The sequence below is a fragment of the Anneissia japonica genome, unplaced genomic scaffold (assembly GCF_011630105.1).
Source record: "Anneissia japonica isolate Jap-2015-1 unplaced genomic scaffold, ASM1163010v1 scaffold1356_len1145284_cov175, whole genome shotgun sequence".
NCBI lineage: Eukaryota > Metazoa > Echinodermata > Crinoidea > Comatulida > Comatulidae > Anneissia > Anneissia japonica.
The window spans coordinates 380,382-390,729 of record NW_022706987.1 but is presented as its reverse complement, the minus strand read 5'-3'; the positions used below and the strand labels follow the sequence as shown (position 1 = coordinate 390,729).

The 10,348-nt window shown below is 34.3% G+C and overlaps 1 protein-coding gene across 3 annotated transcripts in view; it reads right to left on the bottom strand.

Annotated features, from left to right (window-relative positions):
* LOC117106242 overlaps positions 1-9,292 on the bottom strand; it is a 35,382-nt gene extending 26,090 nt beyond the window's left edge. For all 3 annotated transcript variants that reach the window (XM_033247594.1, XM_033247597.1, XM_033247596.1), the window contains exons 1-2: positions 9,135-9,292; positions 1,907-2,108 (exon numbers count right to left, since the gene is read on the bottom strand). In XM_033247594.1, coding sequence (XP_033103485.1) covers positions 1,907-2,098 — 192 coding nt within the window. In that variant the 5' untranslated portion in view covers positions 2,099-2,108; positions 9,135-9,292. The remainder of the gene's footprint in view (positions 1-1,906; positions 2,109-9,134) is intronic.
* Positions 9,293-10,348: the final 1,056 nt, after the last annotated feature.

Genomic DNA, 10,348 nt, shown 5'->3' with positions numbered 1-10,348 from the left:
GACCTATCCTCAGGTCTTTATCAAGGTACATGAAAAAACTAGCAAAAAGTGGACACACATAACCACTGTAGTGGAAGGAGTTAAAGAATAACAATGCGGATTATAATGAGAGTAATTAAAATCGGGTAGGCCTATACTTTGATAGTAATAAACAGTTTGCAATGAGAACGGAGATTAATAGTCGTTCCCACATTATGCCGACAGAACAGACTATAGTATATTGACCAAAATTCCAAATAAAGACAGGAAATAGAGAAACATAGCATAACATTTAGGCCACAATGGACGCAAGTATAAAATATGTAAAATAATAAATATATAATGTCAAGAGCGAGGTAAATAAATAAAATAGTCAAAATGAATCAATGTTATGAAAAAGTTTCATAAAAATGAGTGTAGCATAGCTACATCAAAAAGGTAGGAAATAAGTAAACAACACGTTATAATAAAACCTGTTGATATAAAAATATCAACAGGTTTTATATATATATATATGTACAGTAGAACCTCGATTTCACGTACAGTACAGGACCAGAGGGCGTACGTAAATCGGGGGATTCGTAAAATAGAGGTTAGGTTAAATTTGTGGTAACCTTTGACCTAATACGTACATAATGCTCAATAAACGTATGTACGAAAGAACGATGTTACCTAGGCTAGACCTAGCCTCTGGCCTAGGCCTACGAATAAAACCATGTGTTTAGTGTTTTTATTCATCACTTTACGATGTCATAATAAAGTGTTCAAATAAAATCATGTGTCTAGTGTATTAATTCATCACTTTATATATCTTTTATCTAACTAAATTAAAGAACATGAAAATATTGTAAGATTACCTATACGACAAAGGTATATCTTGGGAATTTCCCTTCATGCCTATTCTAACAACAGAGCTGTGGTGTTGTCTGGGCCTGTTAAGACAAACTAAAACCATGTGCGCTGCACTGGGTGAGCCAGCCAATTAGCGTTCGTGCACGTGAAACAGCAACCATGTGCTATGCACTGGGCGAGCCAACCAATTAGCGTTCGTGTACGAAACTATGTCTACTCAGCTTCGTGTAGAAAATTCGACCAGACGAGTTCTTCCATAGTTTGCCACACGAAGCTAAGGAGGAAAGCAATTATTTTGAGCACCATCGGTAGTTGTTCATCTCTCTCAGTTCACATGGTTTTAGATTATAACAACCCGGTATTAGACTCAATCAACGTTGCTGTTTAATGAAAATACGTTGCATTATGGTTTGTTTATTGTTATAGTCTTTTTACTTATGGTTGCTCTCAAAAGGGCCGTTTGTTTTGAATGTTTTCGGGGTTTTTGATGACGTCATCGTCCACACGAGGCGTACGTAAAACCGAGGGTTCGTATAACTGGGGTACGTAAAAACGAGGTTCTACTGTATATATATATATATATATATATATAAGTAAATTAAAAAAGTAAAATGGTAAAAGAATAATATAAATTCAATATTTGGTTACAGGAGGTTAAACATACAGCTGTTTTAATAACAGTATCAAGATGCAGCCTTTAAAGTTTTTATGATTTTGGCCATTTTTCCAGAGCAGACCATCACAAAATCATTAACTGTTATTTTCATGTCGAAAATGGGGAAAGCAACGATTTAACGTGATATATAAATATATATATAGCTTAGTGTAATAAAAGATTTTGAAAATGTTGACATTCCAAAATGTTTTGGCCATTATCTTGGAAACATGGTTTGCTAGGAGTGACTGGTTTGGCTTGTTTTCATCACCTTTAGATTTTCGTTTTGATTAACCACACAAGATATTGATTAAATTTTACTGCTTGTCTATCAAAACAACAGTTGTTTTGGCCACTGTATACCTAAGTTAGTTCATTAAAATTTCTAAAACAAATCCATAATTATGTGATTTTGCCAACCTTTGCAGCTTCTGCATACTGGTTAAGAATCAGGTAAATATGTCCAATATTATAAAGAATCCTAGCAGTGGTTGAGTTCTGAGGAATCTGCAGCAAAATCTCTAAAGCTTTCTCATTATTACCGCAATCAAATGCTGTCACACCTTCATGCCAGGCTTGGATAGCTTCCTTGTGGGTTAGCATACTCTCCATTTTATCATTCCTGCAAATCAAAGAATTTTTTTACATTTGTATGAGTATAGCAATTTCAGTGCTCTACTTTTAACCAACTTTTTTACACTATATTTATAGAAGGTGCCCCTTTAAATAAACATTTAACAATAAGATGCTTCATAAATTAAGTCTCATTACGATGTAGTGGAGATGTTTACTCGTGAGAAAAAATTTGAACTCAGGACCTTGGGATTGGAGGCAAGAATCTACTACTACTGTATAAGCTACACCTCCACTACTAACTACTTCATTTAACTGATATTGATGATAACGATAATGATGATTGTGATGTTCAAACCACAGTATTACACACATTGTAAGCCAAACATACACAGCACCCTCCGTTGTATAAAATCATGTGTTCATGTTGCTTTATTTACAAAACTGCAATCAACATAACATCAACGACGAGTGCTACTGTACTTCAACGAAATTGACAGGATGATTGGAAAGTAACATATGCCTAGGAGTAGGCTTAATTTTTTACATAATCTGCATGGAAATTCGATTATTTACATAAACATTGATATTTTACAGTGTACTCTTAATTGTTTTGTAGGAGAGAAAACAGTCACTTAATTACTTCACTTAAATTCATTTTTGTATTTCAGAAGACATGGTGTCTCTTATTAATGATAAAGCTGAAGAGTCTAGTCTGGGAGGATCATCTGTAGAAAATGCATCAGTTTCCGTTAAAAATAAGAAAGAAACTAAAATGAAACATGTTTCACCTACAGCTGTAAATAGTTAAGTAAATGTTTAATAGAATCCAGTCACAGTATCAATTTACAACATGTAATGATCTCACAACAATGATTTATTGTCATATTAATAGTCTGTCAGACTGTCTATTATCACTAAATACAAATCACTTGGCTGTAAAAACTGCAGTATAATACTGTACCGGCACTTTTTTGAGCCACATACAAATTAGGTGTAAATTTGTATAGTAGAAATATATTAAGGATTTGAATAAAGTTTTTTAAGGTAACAGTTACTTAATTCTAAACTATGTGTAAATTTTAAACTGCTACACCAGATAAATTTTAAACTGCTACACCAGATCTTCAGCAGATATCATAGTGTTTATGCAGTAGTGTTTAATAAGTTTTGATAAAGAAACTTGACTGGCAGAATAAAATAAATAGCATGGCCTCAAATATTAATTTTTCAAGACCAAATCTTTTAAAAATTAGAAAACAAAAACAACACATATTTCCCTATGATATTGGATCACATTATTCATTGTCTTAATTTCCAGCAGCAAAATGTCTGCAAATTACATCACAAATACCTACGGGGGCAGCTGCTACATCTACTGACAGCTACATCTACTGTACCGCAGGTACAGTAGATGAATTTTCTAGTTCATCATCTTCATGAATGGGATCACCCCATGCTTCACAGAGGTTGTGCAGTAAAATACATGCACATATTATGTATTTCAGATTAGAGGTTTTGCTATCGTTGCGTTTCATAAGGCAACGACATCATTTTCTACAACCACTCTGCTTCTACTTTGTGTGAAGTTAAATGCTCGTTGGTCAGGCGTGAGGTTTGCCTCCAGATACGGCTTCATCATGTTTTTTGACGGAGCATATGCTGCAGGTAAATCTACCCCATCAATTTGTTTGGTTAACTCTAGGTAGAATCTACCCTGAGCCATAGTATGGCCTATTTATGAATGTTCGAAAACCCATGCATCGTGGCATTTTCCCGGCCAACTGACATCAAACTCGATGAAGCGATATCTGTAGTCAACTACTGCTTGTAGGAAAACACTGTGCCACTGCCTCTGGTTGTAAAAATCTGTGTGATATTCTGTTGGCGGTAAAATAGGAATATAACATCCATCAGTACTACCGCCACATTGCAGAAATCCCCAGGTTGTTTCAAAGCCATTAATAATTTTTTTCATTTCATTTGTGCTTGGCTTAGGCGCATGCATCAGCACCTTACAAATACATTTACAAACCTATAAGATAAAATTGTGAATTATCATAATACTAGAAGCATACATAAAATAATCGTAATAAAATGAATATATCAATTTTTTATTTTTGCATATCCAGCAAATATAAAAAGTAAAGAAAAGAAAATATATAAAAATATATATATACACATATATATTATATCAGATATTATTTTCTATGGAAAGACATTTTATGATTTTTCCATTTTCTGTTCGGAAGCTAACATGGCATTAAATCCTCTGCGTTTCTTGGCATTTGCCCAAATTTCAAAGACACTCTCATATTCAAAGTCTTCTATTTCTGAAGATTCTAAGTACATCAGCATCAAATTGTGCATGTGCAAGACTGACAGCTTATTCCTGGAATCAGATTTGATGGCATTGTATCCCGATATTCCTCTTTCACAACTCACCATGTTACTGGTAACGTCAGGCCTATTGCTGCCAGTTTGCTGAAATTGGGGTATGTTTCCCTATTTTCATTAATGAACCCTGATATGGGTGAAGGTAGACAAAAAAACACTCATGGAGCAAGGAATGTAGTCTAGGCCTACTTGAGAGAGCTGTGACATTTATTTTATGCATTCATTCAAGGAATATTTCAGTTAGGCTTACAATTTTTTAATAACTGTACTGCTTTGAAACCTACACGATCACCATCAGCATACATCGTTGGTTTAAAGTTTCATCGATCAATAAATGTGTCACAGTCGCGTTGGGAAATTAAACTGCACCTGCACCGTCGTCGACGTCACTCTAAGCCCTGTGTACTCGTTACATACGTAAATCGTGCTGATTAATACAGCAAAAAATAGTGCGGAAAGTCAATCATAACCAAGTGTAAATGTGACCCCCATGGTTCATGTTGAAAAGTATTACACACACATTTAAATATAATCTTCATAATTGACTTTAATAAAACGATAATAACTGATTAGATTTTTCAACCATCGCACATGGCCTATATATCTTGCAAAAATAATTTGCGGTCACACTAATAGAACAACACACATAAACGTCGCATGGCACTGGCAATGGAGTAGCGTAAAATGGAGATCTTGGCCGTGATCGTGCCGACGAAAGAAACAATGTATTTCAGCAAGTATTTAAAAAAAAATTTTTTATTATTTTTATGCTTTCGCCAAAATGGCTAAAGTACAGTAGTTGTTTTTTGTTTCGCCATTCAAAATTGTTTTCGCCCATGGCGACTTGGCGATTGGTTAGCGTGAACCCAGTATAATATAGGTATCCAGTTATTCAAAAACATTAAAATCAAAATTTTGTAAAAATGTTGACTTTGGCCTGGTTTGGTGAATATCACAATATGATTTCACCAACGATGCGTCTCATTTCGTGGTGAGACTTCACATATATAAAGAGACATTTACAAAGACATAAGAAAAATACAGTATTAAAATTTTTGTCTTTTAAATAATCAATTATAAATCACAATTATTTAAATCCATAAAAATTACAATAAAAACTTTCATTTAGAATATCATATCTATTAAAACATTAGAGTCATTAATTTTGAAAACCAGAAACAAAAGGTGAAGAAATGTTTCAGAATTCAGAGGCAAGGAATAATTAGAAGGAATTAGACTTATTGCAGAAAAAGGTATGGTGGAATTCTGAAAAACAGATTGATTTACAGATATTGCACAATTTATATATATTCTTTAGTCGTTTAATATTATCCTCAGAGATAAAACCTCTGGACCCAATTTCAAAAGCGATCAGTTTCTCATCGAATCCCGAGTCCCACATGTCTTGTATTAAAGGATCGTATTTGTTGGATTTTCTTGTATGAGCGGATTGTATGTTAGGTTCAAAAGGGACAGAGAGTTCTATGAATATGATAATGACCTTTTTTAAGTGTTTCCAGTAAATAACAATGTCCGGGATGAGGGATGTTGTAGTGCATGCGATTGGAATTGTGGATGAGCGTGGTAAATGTGGTGCGGTTCCAGATTCGAGGTCAGAGTAAATAGAAGGGGGAGATGAATCTTTACAAAACATTTTCTGTAGATGCTGATAATAATCCAGTCTAATCTCAAACTATTTCCATACAGAGCAGTTCATCCTTTGCACACCCTTGGAAAGTTATAAATGACAACAGTTAAAAGTCACTCACAGCAATGCCATACAACATTAATTTATGTTACATGTATTATAGTAAATCAATTACACTAATTGGGACTTCTTTTTTTTTTTTAACTCATTATTTCTCTGGTCCTGCACTGTCGTAACATTAATTAGTCCGATAAAACCTTGTTAGCAAAGATAGACACTTAAAAAAGTTATATTATAAAATTATATACAAAAAAAAACCTGCATAAGTAAATGTTAATAAAGCATATCCCAGTAAGAGGCTCAAATATTTGTCTTGTGACTGAAATAGAAACATTTGAGTCTCTGAATGTTTGTGCATCACAATTTCTAATAGCTTGGACCTGCCCTGTAACAAGTCCTACTAAACACCACACGGAACCACACAGAACCACATGGGACAACACAGATGCAAAAACGATTAAAATATTACCAAACTTGTATAACAATAATTGTCCACATTCCGTTAAAAATCGATAGTATGTTGTTATGGTTCGTCTGCTGTGTTTCAGGAAATACTGAATGCATTGATGTGTCAGCAAAAACGCATTCAAACATGACCTTCATGGACTAATTCCATATATAATACAGGTACTGACACATATGTAAGGTAATGAACCTAAGAATTCTTATTTTAAAAAAAAATTAATTTTGAGTATATAAGTTGTAATATATTTCAATTTTGCATTAATGTTACAGATTTTCTTTCAATTTTCAAATGAAATTATGTTAAGAAAATTCAAAATAATAATAATAATATGTAGGTTTTTAGTGCTCTATACAACTAAGTCTTAGAGCGCTTTTCCACATTATTACCCCAGTCATTGGAATGATGCCTGGGGTAATTCCATAGTTTGCTGCATGAAATATTTCAGCACATTCTGCACTTGAAGCTCCTTAGGTACCAACTTATACGCCTGCTTGGAGAGAAACAATGCAGATAAAGTGCCTTACTCAAGGACACAAGCGAAATGCACATGGGTATACTTGAAAATGATAATGTTGTCTGTAATGTAAGTAATAAATTAGGTTTAATATTTTCTAGTAGTACTAACATTATTGACAGCTCCCGAAACTGGTCTATCCTATTGTTTAAAGAAGCGTTCGCTATACGTAGACTACACCCGAAAGGTCCACTGATTAATCTCAGATAAGAAAGTATAATACATACTCCAAGTACTGAAATACACGCCATCGTGTTGGGATTCAATATTTCGACATTAATTATGTCATCATCAGGAATGATGACTACACCCTTTGCTTAACAATAGGCTCAGCTTCAAAGGAGCTTTCTTTGTTCTTGAAGGTAGCTTTGATCAGTAGAGTATAAAGAATGCTTTGATCTTTTGTTTAAATCACTGCTATGTCACCTACTAGAGGTAATGTTTTGATTGGTTAAACACTTTTGGTACTAGTGCATATAAGCTTGCTAATATGGATAATTTTTTCATTCCTGATGATGACATAATTAAGTGTTTCTTTACTTTATATAAACATCTACGTAAAATGAATTCACCTGGTTTTCCTAGATAAGGCAATCTAATCCAAATCTTAATCAAGCTATCATCAGTAGGCCTATGTATACATTTAGGTACATTTAATTTCTTAAGTACACTATTAACAACTTTTAAAGGGTACCAATTCCAAGACATAAACTTCCTAATGTTACTAAGCTCTGCTTGAAGTTTATCAGGAGTACACCATCTGTGGGCTCTAGAAACTAAACTACAAATCCAGGAGATCTTATGGTTCCATGGAGCAAAGCTATCCCATAATGGACATATTGACCTGTATGTGTATTTTTACGATATATAACTCATGCTTCTTACACTGTTGTTAGATTGAAAATCCAGAAAATGTAAATGATTCAAATGTAAAATTTATCTGTCTATGAAAACCAGTAAAGTAGCTTAAAATTTGAGGGAAATCATTGGGCTTAGCAAGTACTAGTGTGTCGTCAACGAAAAGAGTATAAAACTTAATAGTACCTGATTCAATAAGTTTAGGAACAATAGACTCTTCTAGTTCAGTCATTAAAATATTAGCTAAAAATGGGCCAAGAGGTGAACCCATTGAGACACCATCAGTTTGATAATATAAAATTTATTAAATTACATGTAAATACAGTTTTAGTACAGCAATCTAAGTAGTTTCCTTAGTGAATATTTCTTAAGGCTAGTAGATATCAGTTTCGTATTGTAAACTCTATCAAGAATTATATTAATTACCTTAGTAAGGGGAACGTTTGTAAACAGAGATTCAACATCAAAAGATACAAATCGATAACCTAAATTTAAATTATATAAATTGTTTGGTATAGCTTTTTTATGTAATTTAAAAAGACCCATGTATTTAAATACCCTAGGTGGCCGCGATAAAAGTGATGTGTAATCGGGTAGCCCACCAGAACGCATGAAAAAAAGGAGAAATCGCGTCTAGGCTTAGCTAGGTCAACGTGCATAAATCGGGAAAAAATTATATTAAATTTATCATAACTCATATTCAACCAATTTTTGTCATTTAAACAGTAGGCCTAGATTACATCAATGTGTCAATCAAGCCATAGAATGTAAAGTTTTTTCGTGTTAGTCTGATTCCGCTCATTGATTACGATCGAGAGTAATCGGTTTTTATTTACCACCGATTAACAGATTACATAACATTTGATCTTAAAAATAAATGCAAAATTACAATACTGTATCCCTAGCCTAGTTAGGCTAGGCCTAGACCATAACTCCAGTGTCGCTACTAGGCGAAGGCCAGATAGGCCTAAGCCTATTCGAATAGAACAATCAATCTTGCAACTCATGTGAAATCTATCTAGGCCTAGGCCTAGGGCCTAGGCCTAGGCTCCTAGCCTAGCCTAGGCCTAGGAGGGCCGCCTAGCGAATTTCCGAAAGGCATAGGGCCTAAGCTAATTCCATTTTTACTTACAATAGTTAACAGGCGTGAAGATGTTGAGTAAAGTATTTGTTATATATGTTTTGGAAGGAAAACACGGCCGTCATAGTTGTTAGGCCTAAGCCTACGTGCGGAATTTCAACCAGTCAATGCGAATGACGTCCGGTTTTTGGCCGTCAGATATAGTCTGGATACTCAATGCCCAAATAAGGTTATTGTATGGAACGCCGAGTAGTGTAATCAAGGTGTGAATTGAATATCACTGTTGTTCAGTGCAACGTTGCCCGCGGGTTAGGAGGTACTAGGCAGTATTACAGTATTATTTGTTATAGTTAATCACACAAATATTAAATATATATAAAAAAAAAATAATTTATTAATATATTTAATATCAATTTATGATTGAATTAAATTGAATTATACTAGATCTCATCAAGTCTAGCTGCAGACGAATTTCCTTAACGTAGGATAGTTTGGTAGAATGTCATGAATTATTTATAATCATCTTTATAAGTCAATCGTGACGTCATCACTGTAACTCTCAATGTTATTTACCTATTCCCCACCCAGCGTCCACTAATTTTTCTATTAGTGGACACTTGGCTCGATTTTTTTAGGTTCGTGTGCAAAAAAGATCCCAATTTTTTTGTCACCGCGAATACATCGCGCACCGCGATAAAAATTGAATTGTACAGTAATTGAAAATTGCTGTCGTAAAACAAGCTTAATTAAAACCCGAAGAACTTCAAATTAAATATTAAGTAGGCCTATGAACAATTAAGGAATTAATTAAATCAATGGACCCTCAAAAACACAACAAACTGAACGTTTAATGGGAATATTTTAGATCAATTTTAAAGACTCATGGAACAAATATTGGTATGTAGGCCTACGGCCAGGCAGGAGGCCGCCCGGGCCTCCTCCTAATACTACTTCTACTAGGCCGTAGCCAAGCCTAGTTATGAAATCATCGCACGATGTTACCTGTCTGCATGCACCGACCGACCCAATACAGTTGGGCGTTGTTTCTATAATACCTCCCGATAATTTCTTCCTACCCCCAGATTTCAAACGCTGGTGCCGCCACTGTACAAAACAAAATAAACAAGTTGCATGAAATAATAGTCTGGTTGTAAAAATGCTGAAATGAACTTTAGCGGGAAAAAAGTAAAGGAAAATTAATTTTTGGTTTTTCTGAATCAGCATACCCTATAGTGTCTCAGAAAAAAAATCCCCATGCCTAGGGC